At 46.8% G+C, this 22,559-nt stretch overlaps 1 protein-coding gene across 3 annotated transcripts; it reads left to right on the top strand.

The window, feature by feature from the left end:
- Positions 1–1,468: 1,468 nt before the first annotated feature.
- Positions 1,469–21,439, top strand: LOC309397372 (uncharacterized protein). Of its 3 annotated transcripts, none has more exons than XM_081963349.1 (5): positions 1,469–1,680; positions 9,359–10,295; positions 13,896–14,001; positions 15,780–20,380; positions 20,799–21,439. In XM_081963349.1, the coding sequence occupies exons 2-4, from the start codon at positions 9,558–9,560 to the stop codon at positions 17,903–17,905; spliced, it is 2,970 nt and encodes a 989-aa protein (XP_081819475.1). In that variant the 5' UTR covers positions 1,469–1,680; positions 9,359–9,557; the 3' UTR covers positions 17,906–20,380; positions 20,799–21,439. The 3 variants fall into 3 exon arrangements, with proteins under 3 accessions (XP_081819475.1, XP_081819474.1, XP_081819476.1); XM_081963348.1 differs by having other exon boundaries at positions 1,469–1,676; positions 9,356–10,295; XM_081963350.1 differs by having other exon boundaries at positions 1,469–1,676; positions 9,356–10,199.
- Positions 21,440–22,559: the final 1,120 nt, after the last annotated feature.

Raw genomic sequence — 22,559 nt, forward strand, 5'->3', positions numbered from 1 at the left:
ACAGTGTCCCAAAGTCATATGATCCCTTTTATGACTTTCTGACAATCCATGTCAATGGGGAAACCAGATTAATTTAACAACCATATGGCTAATTTAATAACTGTAGCGATTCACTGAACAAATGTGGCAAGGAAAGTTGTAAATTGGGGCAAAACTCAATTAACAGATGTCTCACTTAGCAACGTAAATTTTGGCTCAATTGTGGTCATATGTGGAGGACTACCTGCACATTAAAATGACTGATTCAACTCCAGCAGAGGATGTTTGGCTAGATTAAACTCTCTCTGTCTTCATTGCTAGGTTATTAAGCAACTTAATACAGGTAGTCCTCAACTTAGGTAAAGGTTCTCCTTGCACATATGTGCCAGTTGTTCCCGACTCTAGGGGGTGGTGCTCATCTCTGTTTCAAAGCCGAAGAGCGCTGTCCAAAGAAGTCTCCGTGTTCATGTGGCCGGCATGACTAAATGCCGAAGGCGCATGGAACGCTGTTAGCTTCCCACCAAAGGTGGTCCCTATTTTTCTACTTGCATTTTTATGGGCTTTCAAACTGCTAGGTTGGCAGAAGCTGGGACAAGTAATGGGAGCTCACTCTGTTACGTGACAGTAGGGATTCAAACCGCTGAACTGTCGACCTTTCTGATCGACAAGCTCAACAACTTAGCCACTGAGCCCCCCTGTTCCCCTGTCCTCAACTTACAACAGCTCATTTAGTGACCGTTCAAAGTTACAACGGCGCTGAAAATGTGACTTATGGCCATTTTCCACACCTACGGCTGTCGAAGCAGACTTCGTGGCCACGTGATCAAATTTCAGAGGCTTGGCCACGGACTCGTATTTATGACTGTTGCAGTGTCCCAAGGTCATGGGATTCCCCTTTTGCGATCTTCGGACAAGCAAAGTCAATGGGGAAGCCAGATTCGCATAACAACCACGTTCCTAACTTAACAACTGCAGTGAGTTGCTTAACAACCACGGCAAGAAAGGTCATAAACCGGGAGCCAAGTCCACCAATTCAACAGGACTTTTTGGCACAATTAGAGTCAGAAGTCGGGGACTACTGTAAGGCGACTTACTCCTGTTGAACGACTACCTGCAGGGTCTAAGACAGTGTTTCTCAACCTTGGCAACTTGAAGATGCCCGGACTTCAACTCCCAGAATTCCCCAGCCAGGCTGGGGAATTCTGGGAGTTGAAGTCCGGACATCTTCAGTTGCCAAGGTTGAGAAACACTGATCTAAGAAGAGCATTCGCTGAGCCAGATTACCCTGCCCCCCCTCCCTCGCGCCTTCAGGGGGGAGGCGATCACGTGACGCCACGGGATCACGTGAGGAGCCCTTTCCTCTTTCCGCCCCCTCCCTCCCAGGGGCCGGAAATGCGAGAAGGGAGAACGGGAGGGACCTCCCCAAGCCCCGGAGCAGCCGCGGTTAAAACCAACGAGCAGCGGAGGTCTAGAGAGGCGTGGGAATTTGTGGGCGTGGCGGGGAGGCGCATTTCTCCGCTTGACACTCCGGGATGTGCAGTTCGCCGTCGGTGCGCAGAGGAGCCGGGACGGCGGCTACGAGCGGAGGGTGGGGAAGCGGAGCCGCCGGTGCAAAAGAGCGGGTGCCTCGGGGCTGCGGCTCCTAAGGGAAGGGGGGGGGCAGAGCAGCCCGCTTCCCACCCATCCCAATCATAGAGGTAAGTAGGTCTAACCAAGGCCATCAGCCACAGCCATCCACTTCTGGGAGGGGGGAAGATGGGTTCAGACGACTTGCTGTGCCAGCTTTGGGTTTTTGCGTTGGGTGTCAGCCGGCTGGGCTCTGGGTCGGGGGGTTTGGGTGGTGCATGCTTTTTTTTCAAGAGGCAATTGGACTTTCTGGGGGGTTTTTTCGGAGCGGGGGGGGGACACCATCAAGACCTGGAGGTCTCAGAATCTCCATAGACCTAGTACAGTTATAGCCTTTATTGTCTTTGTACAACGAAATTGGTTAAAAATTGGTTAACATACTTGATTTAAACTTGGTTAACTTAAAACATGATTGTGGGGAGGCTTGCCAACGGATTTGTAAGCCCGGTCCGCAATTTTGAAAGTGTTTGATTTCTTTGGAACAAAGAAGAGCAACAAAGATGGTTAAAGGTCTGGAGGCTAAAACATATGAAAAACGGTTGGGTTTGGCTAGTCTAGAGAAAAGAAGGATAGAAGTATTCCAGTATTTGAGAGGCTTGCACAAAGAAGAGGGAGTCAAGCGATTCTCCAGAGCGCCTGAGGGCAGGAGAAGAAACAATGGGTGGAAACTAATCAAGGAGAGAAGCAACTTAGAACTAAGGAGAAATTCCCTGACAGTGAGAACAATTAATCAGTGGAACAGAAATTGCCTCCAGAAGTTGGGAATGCTCCAATACTGGAAGTTTCAAAGAAGATGTTGGAGCGCCTGAAGGCAGGAGAAGAAACAATGGGTGGAAACTAATCAAGGAGAGAAGCAACTTAGAACTGAGGAGACATTTCCTAATAGTGAGAACAATTAACTGGTGGAACAGCTGGCCTGGAGGAATTGTAACTTGTAGAGTCTTCATCACTGGAGGTTTTTAAGAAGAGACCGGACAGTCATTTGAAATGGGATAGGATCTCCTGCTTGAGCAGAGGGCTGGACTAGAAGACCTCCAAGGTCCCTTCCAGCTCTATTCTGATTCAGTTCAGATGAGTACAGGTCCACCTGAGTAGCCAAACCCCCTTGAGAGGGCCTTCTCTCCCTTAGGGGAGGATACTGGCTGCCCCATTTTTTTTAGGCTTTTGCTTTATTTTCAGGCAAACCCCTGATCCCTTTTTCTTGGACACTTCAAGAAGTTGTCCCAAATTTTGAGGTATTGATAGTCCTCACCTTATGACCCCAAACTTGCTGCTGTTAAGGGAGACATTTGTTAAGTGAAGTGACTCTCATTTTATGACTTTCTTGCCTGCAGTTGTTGAGTCAATCATTGCAGTCGTTAAGTGAGTATCGCGGTGGTTAACTGACTTTGTCAGAAGGTCACAAAAAAGGTGATCCTGGGACGTTGTGACTATGATAAATCAGAGTCATTTGCCAAGCGTCTGAATTTTGATTATGTGTCCATGAGGATCCTGCAATAGTCGTAGATGTGGAAAAACAATACAATACAATAGCAGAGTTGGAAGGGACCTTGGAGGTCTTCTAGTCCAACCCCCCTGCCTAGGCAGGAAACCCTATATCTTTTCAGACAAATGGCTATCCAACATCTTCTTAAAGACTTCCAGTGTTGGGGCATTCACAACTTCTGGAGGCAACTTCTGTTCCACTGATTCATTGTTCTAACTGTCAGTTGTCAGTCCCTTTTTAGAGTGCCATTACATCTTTGAACATCACAAAATGAACTGTTGTGAGTCGAGATTGTCTGTGGTCCTCTTGCAATTTAAGGATTGAGGGTTTCTTTGCGATGCAAAACAAGGGTGCAATCTCTTTACAGAGGACTAGCAGCTTAGGAAGCTGCCTAATTCTCAAGGGTATTTAACTTAACTAATATTGTCTAACCGTCCTTGTCTGATCTCCAGCTCTTCTCAGTAAGGTAGTTTTTAACTTTCCTGCTATGGTTGTCGACTGACACAACTGTGGTTAATCTAGAGATGATTTCCTCAATGGAGCTGTTTTTTCCAGTCTTTGCACAATGTACCAAACCACACAAGCCATGGGGCTAGTAGTCGCGCAACACACTAACCGCAAAGTTGATAACTAGGTTGTAGTTTGATTGGCGTGAGCACAAACCTTGTAATCCTCCGTGGTTGTAGGAAATGTAGGCCCAAAGGCTCCTTAATTGTAGAAGAGCGGTGTGCATTGCTGTATTCACACAACATTCGTAACCTGGTCAATACATTAACTCACGGAGGTTTGCGCAATGCACGGAGACATAAAAGAGGCGAATCATGAAACTAGGCTTCCCAGAAGGTAAAAATCTCATTTTGCAACTGCATCTTCCAGGTTTTTTTCTCTTAGCTGGTTTAATGGGTTGTGTGAACTGAGCCATTCACTGGCAGCCATTCTTCAGGGTTTCAAGCAAAGGCTCTTCACAGCTTCTTAAGGCCTTAACCGTTCTTCAGTTAGACTGAATTGTCCTTTCTGGGCTTCAGGCTGGGGGCTGTTTTTATGTGTCTTTTTTTTTCCTCCTCAAAATTTTTTATACCGTGTTTCCCCGAAAATAAGACAGGGTCTTATTTTATTTTGACGACACCACCCCCGAAATAAGTGCTTGGCCTTATTTTGGGGGGAGGTCTTATTATTTTTGAGGTGCAGGAGGCGTAGAGGGGGGGTCACCTCATGGCTGCTGCTGTCTTGCAATATTTTGGGGGAGGGCTTATTTTAGCGCATGTGCTCAAAAGCCCGATTGGGCTTGTTATCTTAGGAGGTCTTATTTTCAGGGAAACAGGATAGTTGGGTCACCAAGAGTTCCTGCTTTAGTGTTGTGCATCTCACTTAACAAGACATTGCTCGGTGGGGGTACTTTTGCTATGCAGCTAGTCCTTGACTTGCAACGGTTCATTGAATGACCGAAATTACAACCGCGCTGGAAAAAGTGTCTTCTATGACCATTTTCACATTTACGACTGTTGCAGCGTGCCTAGGATCACCTGATTTCCATTTGGATACTTGACAATGTTTATGACGGTTGCCTTGTGACCCTGGGGGTCACGTGATCCCCTTTTGCGACCTTCCGACAAGCAAAGTTCATGGGGAAGCGAGATTCACTTAGCAACCGCGTTACTAATTGAACAGATGCAGTGATTCACTTGAGAAACGTGGCAATAAACGTCGTAAAACAGGGCAAACCCACCTAAACAATCTCTCACAACATGAATTTTGGGCTCAGTGGTGTCATAAATTGAGGACTACCTGTATTTATAACGGTTGCAGGGTCCTGAGGTCCCTTTTGTAACTTCCTGTAACCTTCAGTCACTTTCTGAGGAGCAAAATTGATAGGCAAGCAAGGTTCACTTAACAACCCTGTCACTAAGGTAACAGTACCTAGGCACTGCACGGTCAAGTGCACTGATTCACTTAATGACTGTGGCAAGAAAGGTCGTAAAATGGGGCAAGCTCACTTAACAAACATCTCACTTGGTGACAGAAATGTGGGGTTCAAATGTGGTCGTAGGTCGAGGACTACCTATAATCTTGTTTCAGCAGAGCCTGAATATTCAAGGATAATTCATGATGATTGGATCTTTTCTTTGAAGCAATTGGGTTATTTCATAAAGCAGGGATACTTTTAAGTTAAGCTTGTGGGCCTTTCATTATCCTATCATTTTCTCGCAGGCCAAACAGAAGTGTGGTTTACCACTACTGTTTTCTGGAAATGTATTTTGTTTACCTCCCAGGCTAATCTGCAACCCCTGGATTTCCTTTTGGTCTCCCATCCCAATGCTAACACGCTTAACTTTTTCCAAGACGAGCTCTGTGCTGTCCTGCTGGAAACAAAGGATACTTTTAGGAAGGGAGAGCACAAAACTATTCGCAAATTCGTAATCTGATGGAACCAGAAAAGCAGAGAAGTTCCCTGACTTAAAACCGTTTTCACATGTTGGGGTTGCAGCTTCCAAAATCTGGAAACGGGAGAATTCTGGGGTGTTTTTACCCATATTGTGGCCTGCCAGCAGAGCTGGCAGCAGATTCGAACAATGAGCAGGTTGGGGAGGAACACGGGCCAGTCCTGGAGTCTGGGGAAGGCTCTGTGTCGGAGGCAGAGAGGGGGGCAGAGCTGTCTGACAGTTATCAGCTGCCTTCAGCGTCAGACATCAGTGAGGCAGAGGAACAGCTGGAGCCTGTTCCCAGTGTGTGCATGCACAGAGTTGCCAAAGGAAGGGCACAGCTAAAGAACAGGGGTCGACTTGGGAGTAGGTGGACAATGAATGGCCCCTCCCAGAGGAAATAAAAGAGGAGCGAAAGGGGAGTGGAGTTTGCAGGAGACAATTAGTTCGTTTAATTGGTTTGTGACTTTCTGAGATTCCTTTCCAAATTTTGCAGATATCAGCCTATCAGCTCCAAGCCAGATCAGGTCTGTGAGTGTAAATCCTCCCTTGAGAGACTTTGCTGGATGTGAACGAGCAGAATCCACAGTAAATTCATAAAAGGGTTTTTTGTTAGGACAAGGAGTTTGCTTCATGCACTCAGGAAGCCTCAGTCAGAACAACCCAATTCTTTAGCTGAAATCCCCCCCAACCAAATTCAAAATGGTTTACCGAAAGCAATTAGCAGGCAGTTGGGTTCTAGCTTACAGATTTAAAGCATAGCAAGCAATAGGACGAAATTAAAGAACTGTTGAAGGTCAGATTGGACCCACAGTTCCACTTTCGGCATTCTCTGCTATGACTGACTTTTTTTTTTTCTGCCCGGCTGTTCCTCTTTCCAGTCCCCTCTTCTCCTTTTGTGTTTGCCTTGGAGATTAAGCAATAACTCCCCCCTTTTTTCCCCCTTGTCCAAAAGAGGAAGATTGCTTCTTCAGTATCGTGCTGGGGAATTCTGGGAGTTGGAAGTTCATACATCTCAAATTTGCTGAGATGGAGAAAAAAAACCGCTCCGGTTGTGGAATTTCATCAGATCAGGACATTGAGAAAAACTTGGCAGTGTGTGCAGGGTAAATGTGTGTTCCTCTGGTGTTCAGCTTTAAACAGGCCTGAATACAGGTAGTGCTCGACGTATGACCACGATTGAGCCCAAAATCCGTTGCTAAGTGAAACATTCAAGTGAGTTTTGCTGTGAAGCAGTATACACGTCGTTTTCAACTGACAGCAGTTCGTGTGGTGACCGTTCAAAATTACAACAGCCCTGTTGTAATTACGTCCATTTTTCATACTTACGACTGTTGTAGCAGTCCCCATGATCGCATGATCAAAATTCAGATGCTTGGCAACTGACTCATACTTATGACAGTTGCAATGTCCCGGGGTCATGTTCTTTTAACTTTTGACAACCTTCTGACGAACAAAGTCAATGGGGAAGCCAGATTCATTGAATGAACCCTGTTACTAATTTAACAACTGCAGTGACTCCCTTAACAACCATGTTAAGAAAGATTTTATAACGGGGCAAAACCCACTTAAGTAATGTCCCACTTAGCAACATAAATTTAGGGCTCCGTTGTGGTTGTAAGTTGAGGACCTTTTGTCACCAGGGACCAGTTCCGTGGAAAGAGGTTTTTCCCGGGACCGGAGGGGGCATGTTCCATGGGCTGCCTGCATCTTGTGGATGGGCCTTCACTCCCAGTTTCTGGCATGTCGTGACCTGGTGCCAGTCCACGGATGGGGGGGGTTACGGACCCCCTGGTCTATGTATTAAGTGCTATTGCTGTTTGATTTTTTTTATATTCCATGAGCAGCTGCTGTTTGTAACACATCAAAGGTTAATAGGCTCAGATTCTCCCTGTGATCTATGGGCTTGTTATGGACCACCAGTGGCCAGTGGAGCTGGCAGCAGATTCGGACAGTGAGCAGGTTGGGGAGGAAGATGGGCCAGTCCTGGAGTCTGGGGAAGGCTCTGATGAGGGCTCTGTGTCGGAGGCAGAGAGGGGGCCAGAGCCGTATGCCAGTTATCAGCTGCCTTCGGAGTCAGACATCAGTGAGGCAGACAAACAGCTGGAGCCTGTTCCCAGTGTGTGCATGTGCAGAGTTGCCAGACGAAGGGAACAGCCAAAGAACAGGGGTCGACTTGGGAGTAAGGCCACAGGTGGACGATGAATGGCCCCTCCTGGAGGAAATAAAAGAGGAGCGAAGGGGGAGTGGAGTTTGCAGGAGACCATTAGTTCATTCCTGCATTCTTGCCAAGTATTGCGGGGGTCTGAAAGATACCAGCCTGGCTACTCTCCAAGCCTGATAAAGTCGGTGATTTTGGACTATCTTGACGGACTGTGGGCCGGGGGTTTGCTGAAGAGAAATTCAATGTAAATTAAATAAAAGGGGTTTATCGGGACGAGGACTCGGCTTCGTGCTGCTGGGGAAGCCTAGGTCATAACAGGGTTTCACAATTGCTCCTTTCTGCAGCTGATCCGTAAATATTCCCATTTGACAGGGGTGGAACATTGAGAATGTAAAGAAACATGGTCAAATGCAAATGAGGAAAGAAAAATACAACATTGGCATAACTAGTATTTGTTAAAAGTATTCACAAACATTTGGTCTGCAGTGCAAGCCAGCCCGACATACGTTTTCATTGACGTTCAGAGCATTTCAGATTTAAAATACTGTGCCAATTCAATTCAAAGATCCTCTTTCCATAAGTCATCTGTAACCAGGGAAAAAGATGGCGGAAGTCACAGATGTCAGTATGAACTGAGGCTGAAGGGAAATAGAAACTTCCCCTTTTCTACCAAGACAGCCCTAACAGCAGAATTGGAACAAAAACGAGATGTCCTTGACTTAGAATCATTTCTTTAGTGACCGTTTCAAGTGACAGTGCTGAAAAAGTGACTTCCAGCCAGTCCTCGCACTTATAACCATCGCAGCATCAGTGGCCATGTGAGCAAAAATGTCTTTAGAATACATAAACATGAGCCAGCTGTGTGTGGCAGCAGCCAAAAAAAGCTAATACAATCCTCGGTGGTATAAATAGAGGCACAGAAACAAAATCACATGAAGTATTAGTACCGCTTTATAAACCCTTAGTAAGGCCACACCTGGAATACTGCATCCAGTTTGGATCACCGCGTTACAAAAAAGATATTGAGGCTTTGGAAAAAGTTCAAAGAAGAGCAACTAAGATGATTAAAGGCCTGGGGATTAAAACATGAATGGTTGCAAGATTTGGGTATAGCTATTCTAGAGAAAAGAAGGAGTAAGGGGGGACATGATAGCCGTACTCCAGTATTTGAGCGTCTGCCACAAAGAGGAAGGGGGGAGGGTTTGTCAGCTTATTGTTTAATTATTGCAGCATTTCTCAACCATGGAAACGTTTCAGATGAGTGGACTTCAACTCCCAGAATTCCCCCAGCCAGTCTTGCTGGCTATGGAATTCTGGGAGTTGAAGTCCAACTCATCTTAAAAGTTGCTAAAGAAACACTATTCTATTCCATTCCACGCCATTCCACGGATTTAACTGACAAGCGGGCAGATCCTGACAGAACATTAGAAGGTACTTCCTAAAAGTAACAGCCATTTTGTGGTGGGGAGTACGGTCAGGCAGCTGTCAGGCTGCTCTTTCCTGGTTGCTCAAGGCGACTTCCTAAGAATGGTTTAATCTGGAGTCTTGCACTGAGCAAGGAGCTGGATTGGATGACCTCAGTGGCCCCTTGCAGCTCTTAGATTCTGCGATTCAGCGAGTGGCTGCTTCAGTGTTACATTTGTCCTCCTCCTCATCCGTGTTTCTCTGTCTGTCCTTCAGGAGGAAGTTGGTTGGAGAGAAGATGCTCCCAGTTTTTCTGTAGGTGAGAAGCTCTGAAATCTCATCATCCGTCCCTTGTAAGTACCACTCTGAACTTGCCCAAACGTGGGCTCAGACCCCCCCTCTCCTCGGTCATGTCCACAGAAAGAAACCAGTGCTGGGCTGGGAAGGCGAGCGGTTGAGCAGAGACGAGCGACGGGAGATGTCCTCTGTGGGCCTCCACCCGTACGAAACCAGGGTGGAAAAAGGAGTCAAAATGGAGGAGTTTGAAAGAAATAGCCTTGCGCTGACCGGCCCAACCCGGTTCAGGAGGAGCCCTTATGTGGTCCAAACTTTCACCGTCGGGGAGCATTTTAGCCGGATGACAGCCAAGCCAACGGAGCGGGACCTCGGGGAAGGGATGCTGTCGCCATGTTGGGAAGCCCAATGGCGGGACATCTTGAAGAACACACAGTCCCCTTATTCGGGGTGGGGCCACCCCCAGATCCTGGTTCCTGCTGAAACCAGGGCTGATGAAGAGGTCCTACAAGAAGAGGCAGGTGGGCTTCTGCCACCAGAGAGGCCCCTCAGGACCATCTCGGATGCAGACCACGCCGAACAAAGGGAGGATGGAGAGGTGAAGGGAGAGGGCCAAGGCCAGGAGATGTCCAGCGCGGAACTGCATCGGCAACACTTCCGCTGGGTTTGCTACCAAGAGGCGGAAGGGCCTTGGGACGTCTGCGCCCGGCTGCGGGAGCTGTGCCTCAACTGGCTGCAGCCGGAGCTGAATTCGAAAGAACGGATGGTGGAGCTGGTGGTCCTGGAGCAGTTCTTGGCCATCTTGCCTGAGGAGATCCAGGGCTGGGTAGGAGAAAGCGGGCCGGAGACCTGTGCCCAGGCGGTGGCCTTGGTGGAGGACTATCTGCTGAGGCAGCAAGAGACTGAGAGGTGGAAACAGGAAGTAAGGGGGAGGGGGTTCTGGGTGGAATGGGGAATTGGGGATGAGTCCATCAGTCCTTCATCTCATAAGAGCCACAGTGGTACAGGGGTAAAATGCAGTCTTGCGGGGTAACTCTACCCGCTGTTGGCAGTTCGATCCTGACCGGCTCAAAGTTGACTGAGCCTTCCATCTTTCCGAAGTCGGTCCAGTGAGGACTCAGATTGTTGGGGGGAGGGGGATATTCTAACTCTGAACCGCTTAGAGAGGGCTGTAAAGCAGGGGTCCCCAACCTCTGATCTGTGGACCGGCACTGGGCTACAGCATGCCAGAAACCAGTCCACACAAACAAGCAAAGCCCCATCCATGGGATGCAGGCAGCACACAAAACCACACACCCCTCTAGTCCACAGAAAAAGCTCCCTCCGTGGAACCAGTCCCTGGTGCCCAAAGCTTTGGAGGCCACTGCTGTAAAGCACTACGAAGCGGTATATAAGTGTAAATGCTGTTGCTGTTGCTATCTCACTGTGTTCCATCAAGGGACCGACAAGTGGATTGAGTATTTCTCAATCTTAGCTTAACTGTAACGTGTGTGGACTTCAACTCCCAGAATTCCTGCTATTTTCTCCCCCCCATTTTATTAGTTTATAATATAAAATACAAAACTACAGAAGCAAATAATAGGACACAGAGGGAAAGGGAAGAAAGAAGAGATGGGGGAAAGGGAAAAAAGGTGTTGACTTTGTCCAATTCCCTCTGCTGCAGTAAAATAAAACATTAACATCGAACCTCAGCTTTTTACTTTCCCACAGCAGTGGCTAAGACGCTGAGCTTGTCGATCAGAAAGGTCGGCAGTTCGGCAGTTCGAATCCCTAGTGCCGTGTAATGGAGTGAGCTCCCGTAACTTTTCCCAGCTTCTACCAACCTAGAAGCTCAAAAGCACATAACAAATGCAAGTAGAAAAAATAGGGACCGCCTTTGGTGGGAAGGTAACAGCGTTCCGTGCGCCTTCGGCATTTAGTCATGCCGGCCACATGACCACAGACGTCTTCGGATAGCGCTGGCTCTTTGGCTTTGAAACAGAGATGAGCACCGCCCCTTAGAGTTCAGAACGATTAGCACATATGAGCAAGGGGAACATTTACCTTTTATAAACTAGCCTTTTCTATAATGACAAATCAATTTACCTTATTTTTCAGAGTATAAGACATACTGGAGTATAAGACGCACCAAGATTTTGAAGAGGCAAATTCAAAAAATTTTTGCACTCTGCAGACCTCCCTAAAACAGGTCCATTTTTTGTCAAAGAAAGGGCATGCCTAGCCTTTAGGAGGCTTGTAGAATGCTCCTGGGGGCTGGGAGAGGCCAAAAATGAGCAAAAATGGCAATTTTTTCGTGAAAACGGGCCCATTTTTTGTCCAAAAAAAGGCGTGCATAACCTTTAGGAGGCTTATAGAGTGCTCCTGGGGGCTGGGGGGGGGATGAACAAAAAGCAGTCCGTTTTACGTTCATTTGTACCCTCCCCAGCCCCCAGGAGCACTCTGGAAGCCTCCTAAAGGCTATGCATGACCATTTTTGCAAAGGGGCCAGGGTTTCAGGAGGCCAAAAATGCTGTATTCAGTGTATAAGACGCACCCAGATTTTAATCCTCTTTTCTGAGGGAAAAAGGTGTGTCTTATACTCCAACAAATACGGTAATCAGTTTCATTTGTTCCACCTCAAGCACAAAGTCCAGAAGTGGTTTCCAAGCAGAAACAAACGTTCTTATCTTCTTTTCTTTGATCAAAAACGGCCGTCTCTGTTAAGTCCATCAGCTTTTGTAGCCATTCATCCATGGTGGGAATCGAAGTCTCCTTCCATTTTGTGGGGTACAGTGGTCTTGCTGCCCATTTACTTTAAGGTCTGTAGGCTTTTAGCTCCCAGAGTTCTGCAACCAAGCTTGCATTAAGATGTGTGAATTTCAATTCCCAGAATTACCCAGGTCGTGTGCTGTCGGGGGGAATTCTGAGAGCCAAGGCTGAGAAATTCTGTATTATTGGCTATTAGCTTTGTTGTTGTTTTTTAAATCCTTTCGAGGATGCAGCCTCCTCAGCTGAGGGATAAACACTTTGCCTTGGTCATGCGCCTGAAATGTTGATATAACTTAATTGAGATTTTTAGTAAAGAAAGATGATATTTGACAGAATATATTTGGAATCATTGATATTCATGTTTAAAATAAAGAAAAGGCAGAATAGCGAGGTGGTGGGGGGGAGAAGAGAAAACCAAAATGTAGGGAAAAAAAGAAAATATATTAAAAAATAGCTTCCAATTTTCTTTACAGAAAATTGTATATATTTTATTGTATACAATGATAAGTATAACTTTAGCTCTTATTTTGTGGTGATAGCAGGCTCTTCATTTTTTCTGTAATTATTTTTTTTTCCTAATCAAAAGCATCTATCACAAGTTCTCCCTCTTTCCCCCTCCGTTTCACACAAAAAGTTTATAAGGCTTTCCAGTCAGCAATCAACTTTTGGGTCTGAGATTTTGGATTTTTCCCTTGAAGGATGTCAGTTGAGCAAAAACAGCCTGAAATGGGAACAAACCAGTCTCTTCGCCAGAAAAGTTTTGGGTCTTTCTGACCTTCCCACTTTGGGGGTGTCAAACTCGCGCTGCCGTGTCGTCACATGACATATCGCGACTTTCCCCTCCCTTCGCTAAAACGGGGGTGGGCGTGGCCAGCACGTGATGCATTCAGCCCACGGTCCGCCGGTTTGACACCCCTATACTAAGCCTATGAATAAGTTTTCCAGTCTTTCCCCAGATCTTACTGCCCGTTTAACATTTCTCAGGCCTGGATTCTTTGAGTGTAGACAAGACTTGGCCACTTTTAAGAATTGTGGACCTCAACTCCCAAAATTGCCAAGGTTGAGCAACGCTGCTTGCCACATCTCCCGATCTCGCACTAAACACTCAGTAGGTTTCCAGCATTGTTTGTTTGTTTGTTTGTTTTTATTGGATTTATATGCCGCCCTTCTCCCAAGGGACCCAGGGCGGCGTACAACATTAAAAAAAACACATCCCGAAAAGTTAAAAAGAAATTAAATATATATCCAAAAAAACAAATAGAATTTATAGAACAATACATTTAAAAAAATAAGTTAAAATTAACAGGCCAGGCCGGCTTGCTGGAAAACCCAACTTTTTAGGGCGCGTCGGAAGGACCAGAGGTCAGGGATTATGCAGAGCTCCGGGGGCAGCTCATTCCAGAGGGAAGGCGCTCCCACAGAGAAGGCTCTCCCCCTGGGGGTCACCAGCCGACACTGCCTGGCCGACGGCACCCTGAGGAGGCCAACTCTGTGGGATCGTACTGGACGGTGGGAGGCTACTGGTGGCAGTAGGTGGTCTCGCAGGTACCCTGGGCCTAAGCCATGGAGCGCTTTAAAGGTCATAATTAATACATTGATGGTGAAGTTTGTTTCCTGATCAAACAGTTGCACCATTGTGCAGCAAACACCCGCTGTGTTGAAATGTGTGTTGTTCTGACATTAGACATCCCCAAAGGGCCAGAACCGGAATCATCATTCTGATTCAAACAGCCAGAATTGCAGCCACCCACGTTCTTGCTTTTTTATCTTTCAGGTACTAGGAGAGTTTGAAGAAGTAGCAATGAGTTTTTCGAGAGAAGATGACACTGGCGAAAAACAGCCTTGCCGGGAAATCAAGCAAGAGCAGGCCAATTGGTTGGGTACGGATGCTTTACCATGTATTCATTTATTTAGTTATTTTTTTTATTACTATTCTGATCTAAAAGCACGAAGCCGACTCCTCTCCAGTCCCCTAATCATTTTTTTCAAACAAAAATTTTATTGGTTTTTACAAAAAATAATCAGGGAAAGGGATGGTGGAGTAAGGTACAAATTTTGACAGTTACATTATGCAGGAAATGGCCCTCCCCCCCATTCTCATAACTTTCATTTATTAATACATTAAATTGTTACTACTTAATAATATTTTGTCAGCATATTTAACCTTTTATCTTCAAATGATTTCCATCATTTTATATCAGACAGATTTTCTAGTTCATTTTTGTGATCTAAGTTTTCTCGATGTTGCCTCTTCTCCCCCCTCCAGCAAGGCTCCAGCACCTCCCGTGTCCTGTATATCCCGTGCAGTGTCATCAGATTTATCCAGGAGGACTTTGTTTTTTTCCATGAAGGCCTCAGCCTCCATAGTTGTGTTAATTCTAACTCTAGTGTCCTCCCAGAATATTAACATACCTTCTGGCAGAAGCCACCGAAACCACACCCCTTTCTGGTATAATTTCTTCGCTAGAAGCGAATAATTTTTTCTTTTATCTCTAACTTCCTTTGGGATTTGTTTCAGAATCCCCTAATCATTTTTGTTGCTCTTCTCTGCACTCTTTCTAGAGCACTGGGTCTCAACCTTCCTAATGCTGTGACCCTTTAATACAGTTCCTCATCTTGTGGTGACCCCCAACCCCAAAAAAATTATTTTATGTTTTCCATATTTTTTCGAAAATATGCATTTTCCGATGGTCTTAGGCGACCCCTGTGAAAGGGTCATTCAACCCCAAAGGGGTCCCAACCCACAGGTTGAGAACCACTGTTCTAGAGTCTCCGCATCTTTTTTTACATTGTGGCGATCAAATATATACCTATAAGTCAATAACTTTCAAATTAAAATGTGCTGCCCTGAAACAAATTGTGGTTAAAATAATAGAAAGAAGGACTAGGGGAGACATGATAGCAGTGTTCCAATATCTCGGGGGCTGCCACAAAGAAGAGGAAGTCAAACTATTTTCCAAGGCACCCGAGGGTAGAACAAGAAGCAATGGGTGGAAACTAATCAAGGAGAGAAGCAACTTAGAACTGAGGAGAAACTTCCTGACAGTTAGAACAATTAATCAGTGGAACAGCTTGCCTCCAGAAGTTGTGAATGCCCCAACACTGGAAGTCTTTAAGAAGATGTTGGATAGCCATCTGTCTGAATCGGTATAGGGTTTCCTGCCTAGGCAGGGGGTTGGACTAGAAGACCTCCAATGTCCCTTCCAACTCTACTATTGTATTGTATTGCATTGTATTGTATTGTATTGTAAATGATCTTAAACTGATTGTAGTCTCACATTAGAATGGTAAAAAAATATATCGTATTTTTCGGAGTATAAAACGCACCTTAATTTTTGGGGAGGAAAAAAAAATCTGCCTCTTTCTGCCAGCATCCATCGGTATTCATCTGGCTAGCATCCTTAGCAAACAGCCTGGTCAGCTTCAGCACATTAGTTTGCTGGTTGTGAGCATGTGTGCAGAGGCCGGCGGGGCTACATTTGGATGATAAGATGCACCCAAATTTTCAACCTCTTTTTTTGGGGGGGAGTACCTCATATGTCAAACAATACAGTATATGAAAAAAAAGGATCAGCGCAGAAAATGAGTGTGTGTTGCTCCAACCGTTGCACTTGTTTTTAGTTCTAGCTTTTCTAACACTCTCTTTTAATCTTGACAGATAAGTGGGAGAGCGAGGATGAAGAGGCCGTGTTTGAAGCGTTATTGGAAAAAGCCGAAACTCAAGTCCTAGAAGAAAACTTTGGAGAACAAGAGGCACCAAGGTGGGAGCAAAGATTCCCCATAGACAAGAGACGAAACAAAGCCACTCTCGGCGAGAGCGGGATTTCCAGGGAGCGTGTCATGGAGGACAAAACGCCAACAGGAAAGCGGAGACATGTGTGCGCTATTTGTGGGAAGGGCTTCACTCAGAAATCCAACCTCAACCGGCATCAGAGAACCCACGTGGGAGGAAAGACATTTCAGTGCTTAAAGTGCGGGAAAAACTTCAAATGGGAAACCAGTTTTATGCGACACCAGCGATTCCATACCGGCGAGAAGCCTTATCCCTGCGTGGACTGCGGGAAATGCTTCAGTCGGAGCGCAAATCTCATCATTCACCAGCGGATCCACACTGGGGAGAAACCCCACCAGTGTGTAGACTGCGGGCAGAGTTTTAGCCAGGTTTCCAATCTCGTTCGGCACCACCGAGTCCACACCGGGGAGAAACCATACAAATGCCTGGAGTGCGAGAAGAGCTTCACTCAGAAATCCAACCTTGTCAAGCATCAGAGTGTCCATTTGGGAGAAAAGCCGCCCCGACGCTCGGCTAATGGGAAGCGACTCAGCCAGAGGTCCAGTCATAAGAGATTGGACAGGGATTCCCTTGGAGAAAACCCCTGTCAGTGCTTCAAGTGCGGGAAGGTCTTTTCCCGGAGAGGCAACCTCCTCCGGCATCAGAGCATTCACACAAAAGACAAGCCGCACAAATGCCTCGAGTGCGGGAAGCGGTTCAACCAGAGGACCAACCTGAATGCGCATCAAAGGATCCATACTGGGGAGAAACCGTACCGGTGTCCAGACTGTGGGAAGAGCTTCCGGTGGAGGGCGCACCTGATCATCCACAAGCGCTTGCACACCGGCGAGAAGCCGCACAAATGCGCCGACTGTGGACAGAGCTTCAGCCAGCGGTCCAATCTGGTGAGGCATCTCCGAATCCACACGGGGGAGAAGCCGTACAAGTGCTCTGAGTGCGAGAAGAGCTTTGGCCAGAAATCCAACCTTCTCAAGCATCAGAAGATTCACACGGGGGACAGTGACCTCCATCAGCCGACCGGGAGCGTCAGACAGGACCCAACGGGAGAGGAACCCTATCAGTGTTTCAGGTGTGGGAAAATGTTCACCCGCCGGGGCAACCTTCTGAGACACCAGAGCATCCACACCCGAGAAAAACCTCACAAGTGCTCCGACTGTGGGAAGAGGTTCAATCAGAGAGCCAACCTCACCAGCCATCAGAGGATTCACACCGGGGAGAAACCTTTCGCCTGTCTTGACTGTGGGAAATGTTTTCGGCAGAGCCCTCACCTGATTAAACACCAGAAAGTCCACGCAGAGGAGAAGACTTCCTACCACGATGGCTCAGATGATGGGGCGAGCATCAGCCTGCAGCCGGGCCACAGGAGCCACGAGAGGATCTACCTCAGAGGCAATCCGTATCAATGCATGAAGTGTGGGAAGACGTTCAACTGGCAATCAAATTTCATCCGGCATCAAAAAATCCACACAGGCGAAGAACCGCGCCAGTGCTTGGATTGCGGGAAGACCTTCAATCGGAGGAAGAACTTTGTGGCTCACCAGAGAATCCACACGAAAGAGAAGCCCTATCAGTGCACCGAGTGCGGGCAGACCTTCACCTGGGAAGCGCACCTGGTGATCCATCAAAGGATCCACACGGGAGAAAAACCTCACACCTGCGTTGAGTGCGGGCAGAGTTTCAGCCAGAGGTCCAACCTCATCCGGCATCAGAGGATCCACACGGGAGAGAAACCTTACGCTTGCGCGGAGTGCGGCCAGAGTTTCACGCAAAGGACGCACCTTGTGGTGCACCAGAGAACCCACACGGGGGAGAAACCGCATACGTGCGTGGAGTGCGGGCAAGGCTTCAGCCAGAGAGCGCACCTCATTGTCCACCGGAGAATCCACACGGGAGAGAAGCCGTATCGGTGCACGGATTGCGGACAAGGCTTCTGCCAAAGATCCAATCTTACCAGACATCAGAGGTCCCATGACTGTGAGAAACAAAAATAGGAAACGGGAAGGAATACCCCGCTGGAAGGTTGTGTCTTGAGTCTCAGTCATCCACGCATGAGGAATCGGGGATGAGGGAGAATGGCCATGTTCAGTTGGTATGGTCCTTTGGTGGGGACAAACCAAATTGGTCTTTATGGAAGGGTCCCCCAAGGACACAGAGCCTGAACTATAAAATATGCAGAGTTGTGAAACAGTTTGAGGGCGCTGATGGTATTAAACAGAAACCCCCGTCTTCAAAATGGCTACTGGCGTCTTGACTTTTGCAGCAGTGTTTTTCAAACTTAAGGTTATTGCTTTAAGGCCGCGTTTCTCAACCTTAGCAACTTTTAAGATATGTGGACTTCACCTCCCAGAATTCCCCAGCCAGCATGGGAGTTAAAAGTCCACCTGTCTTTAAAAAGTCGCCAACTTTGAGATACGCTGTTTTACAGAATGACGTCACCAGTAAAAACGCATGATTTACCAAATATCCTTGCTCTTCCCTGCCACCTTTGCTTCACTTGGCCCTCCGACAGTTGCCACTGTCTGTCGCTGTTCCTCTTTTCTAACCCAATGGAAGTTGAGAAAGAAATTATGCGAAGGAGAGTGTACGTCGGCGCCATTATTTCTGGAAAAAGGAGCAGCTGGGCACCAAATGGAGGGCAGACGCTGATGAAAGAAAAACTTGGTTTGTAAATGAACTAGATAAGGTTGGGGAACGCAGAGAAGAACAGCCCCCCCCCTTCCCAATTCTCTCATATGTTCTGGGTCACATGACTAGCAGGGGGAGGGGCTTAGAAGGGAGGATTTCACAGGATTCTATTCTAAGCTCCTCCTCCCTATTAGTCACAGGACCTATAGCACAGCGCATAAAACAGTGTTTCTCAACTATTTGGCAACTTTTAAGATATCTGCACTTCAACTCCCAGAATTCCCCAGCCAGCATGGTTGGCAGGGGTATTCTGGGAGTTGAAGTTCACGCATCTTCAAGTTGTGAAAGACTGCACTGTGGGGGTCCCAGGATGCCACACACCAAACAATTTAGTCTTGGTCCAAAGATCCTTGGAATTGTTTGCCCTGTGCAACATTTGTGACTTTGTGTTTGTGATCACAGCCTTAGAAAGATTCCAGGGATGCAGCTGACACCTAAAACCAATCCAGGAACACCCCCGTGTGAGGACTCTTAAATTCCCTTTCCTCCCAGCCTCTTCTTGCCGTTTGAATTGCTCTCGTCCTGTGATCCATGGAGGTGGTACTCAATCTTTTTGAATCCACTACAGCAGGAATCATCCCCTTTACCCACCCACCCCTGCGCAAGGCCCAGCCAGGACCGCTGGGGTATAGTATCCAATATATCCGTACTTCTCTGGCACTCCAGAAAATGATGAATGGCGTGCAGGTAGACCTCAACTTATGACCAAAATTGACTCCCAAAATATCGGATTGAGTCTACTGCCCAGGCAGGGGGTTGGACTAGATGACCTCTGAAGGCTCTTCCAACTCTTATTCTGAAATGTAAACTGCCTCCTTCTCTCTCTTTCCTTCCTAAAGCATCCTCCCTCAAGTCTCCAGTCGTGAGCAGGGATGTCGTTTTTGGATTCCCCGTCGCCTCTTGCTTAAGCGGCCCTTGGAAGAAGAAAAGCTGAGCTTAATTTCCCAAGGAGGATGGACTTATCTCTGTTTCTCTCTTGTGGCAACTTCAAGATGGGGGTGGACTTCAACTCCCAGAATTCCCCAGGCTGGTTGGGGAATTCTGGGAGTTGAAGTCCACCTCCATCTTGAAGTTGCCACAAGAGAGGACACACCAGCCTACATTAACCTCAACTGATAATGAAGCAGGATTCCCCCACCGCCCCAAAGGCGTTAGACAGGATGGTTGCTGAGTCGGCATAGCTTTAAAGGGCAAAAAGTCAAGAAGGACTTTAAAAGAAAGAGGCAGGGCTTCTGTCACAGTGATGGCGCCATCTTAACTTTACTGATGCCTCTTAAGGCCCCCTGTAATTGAGGAGAAATCTTTGTACATGCTAAAGTCACTCTAAACAGTTACCCGAAGGTGGAAAACCACCTGGTGGCACAAAAAATCATTGGGGGGGGGGGGATGAAAAATAATGGTGTTATTTATTTTCTACTAGCTGATAACCTGGTTTTGCCCGGGTATTTATTTATAGGGGGAAAATGTCCAGGCAAAACATAATTTCCAATGTTGGATTTTCCCCTTACCAAAGGGAGCCCCTCTTGTGGAGTACTGTGAAGCCGTTACCATGGCAACTCCACTGAGCTGTACAGTAGAAGCCATTTTAAGGCACAACAGGCGGTATCTTAACAGAATAACACACACACCCGAGGGGATTTAGGGGTGTCTTACTCCCACAGTATTTTTTTTCCAGAGAGTAAGTCATCTGTGTACCAAGTTTGGTTGAAATTGCTTAAAGCATTGCAGAGTTATGTTGAAACACACACACACACAGCCATTTTTATATATACAGTATATATGTTACAGTGAAAGTCCGAAATCTGGTGAATGTCGACATTCACCGGTGAATGTCGACATTCACATAGTCACTTGGTGTATGTCCGAAATATTTGCTAAATACCCTTATCCTCTTGACACCTTTACCCTAATACCCTTATCCTCTCGACACCTTGGCTCCTCTCTTTGCTAAATATTTGCTAAATACCCTTATCCTCTCGACACCCTTACCCTAATACTCTTATCCTCTCGACACCTCGGCTCCTCTCTTTTCGACCTCCACCAGACAATATCTGTGATTGGCGACATACACCGGTGAGGGTCCGAATGTAAAATAATGTAATGAAATATTCGATCTTTCACCGACGTATTTGGTATGTGTCGACATTCACCGGTGAATGTCGACATTCACCAATTTCGGTCTTTCACGGTGACATAAAGATTAAAATAAACTGGCAAGTTCAACAATTACAATTCCCATTCCAATTCAGAGGTATCACTCGAAGTACGGTCACAATTAAGCCCAAAATGTCTTGTTTCTAAGCCAGTTAAGTGAATGTTGACCCATTTTAGGTCCTTCCTTGCCGCCGTTGTTAAGTGAATCCCTGCAGTGATTAAGTTAGTCACACGGTTGTTAAGCGAATCTGGCTTCCTCGCTGACTCTGCTTGTCAGAAGGCCACCAAAGGGAAATCGCATCACTCCAGGACACTGCAACCGTCGTAAATACTAACCAGTTGCCCAGTGTCCAAATTTTTGATTGTGCGACCGTGGCGGATACTGCAGTGGTCATAAGTGTGAAAAATGGGCAGGAGTTGCTTTTTTTCAATGTTTTTGAACATCACTAAATGAATGGCTGTAAGTTGAGGATTGCCTACATTTCTCATTAGACTTCATCTTTTATAGCCAAATTGCTCTTCCATAATGCAAGTCCCATTGAGATTGCCTCTGTGTGTGTGTGTGTGTGTGTGTGTGTGTGTGTGTTTGTTTGTTTGTTTTAAAGGTCAGGAAGTAGGTCAGAATTTGTCTCCCGATAGCTGCTTTTAACTCACGTCTGTCCTGTTTTGCCAATAAACTTATTTTTAAAATATATGTGTGTTTTTGCATGGTGATTTGGTATTTCATCCTGGAGGCTGCATTCCTTTCCTTCTAATGCTGTGGATGTGAATTATTAATGATAATTACATTGATTTTAACCACGCTTCTCTTACTGGATTCAGATGTGGAAAGAGAAATATGACGTTCTGATAATTATTGGTCTGCACTTGTGTAGATTTGCTTGAGAAACTCACAGGGATGGCGGCCCCATTCATTTAGCAATACCATTTCGACTTATATACTGTGTCATCGTGCTTTATATCTGGGATGTGGTGGCTCAGGGGCTAAGACTCTGGAATCCCGAGCGACGCATTAACGGAGTGAGCTCCCCTTCCTTGTCCCAGACAACCTAGCAGTTCGAAAACATGTAAAAATGAAAGCAGAAAAATGAGGAGCATTTTGGGTGGGAAGGTAACAGCGTTCCGTACGCCTTCGGCGTTTAGCATGCCGGCCACATGACCATGGAGACGTCTTCGGACAGCGCTGGTTCTTCGGCTTTGAAACGGAGCTGAGCACCGCCCTCTAGAGTTGGGAATGACTAGCACGTATGCGCGAGGGGAACCTTTACCTTTACCCTTTAGTGCTTTATAGGGTCTCTAACCCAGGGGGGTCAAACTCAAAGCCCGTGGACCAGCTCCGGCTCGTGGGGTGCTTAGATTTGGCCCATGAGGCTACCCTGGAAACAGCGAAGGACCGGCCCACGGTGCCTCTGCCAGAAAAAATGGAGCTCAGGAGGCCTTCCCAAGCTCCATTTTCGGTGGCAGAGGGTTGCAGGGGGGGAGGGGTCCCAGCCGAAAATGGAGCTTGTGAGCCTGTTTTCATTTGCAGAAGACAAGGACCACCACAGGTGATGTCAAGCACAACCACCCTGGCCACGCTTACCACAGCCCCCCCAAGGTCAAACATAACCCTGATGAAATCGAGTTTGACACCCCTGCTCTTAAGTGGTTTAAAGCGTCAGCATATTGCCCTCAACAATCTTAGTCCTCATTTTACCAATCTTGGAAGGATGGAAGGCTGAGTCAACCTTGAGCCATTCAGAATCGAACTCCTGGCAGTGGGAAGAATTAACTTGCAATACTGCATGCTAATCACTGGGTTCCCCA

Source organism: Natrix helvetica (assembly GCF_964273705.1).
Source record: "Natrix helvetica genome assembly, chromosome: 1".
Classification (NCBI taxonomy): domain Eukaryota; kingdom Metazoa; phylum Chordata; class Lepidosauria; order Squamata; family Natricidae; genus Natrix; species Natrix helvetica.

Coding starts and splice junctions, on each gene's coding strand:
- LOC309397372 (XM_081963349.1), top strand. CDS start 9,558: ATGTCCTCTGTGGGCCTCCACCCGTACGAAACCAGGGTGGAAAAAGGA. Junction 10,296..13,895: donor CTGAGAGGTGGAAACAGGAA/GTAAGGGGGAGG, acceptor TTTATCTTTCAG/GTACTAGGAGAGTTTGAAGA. Junction 14,002..15,779: donor AGAGCAGGCCAATTGGTTGG/GTACGGATGCTT, acceptor TAATCTTGACAG/ATAAGTGGGAGAGCGAGGAT.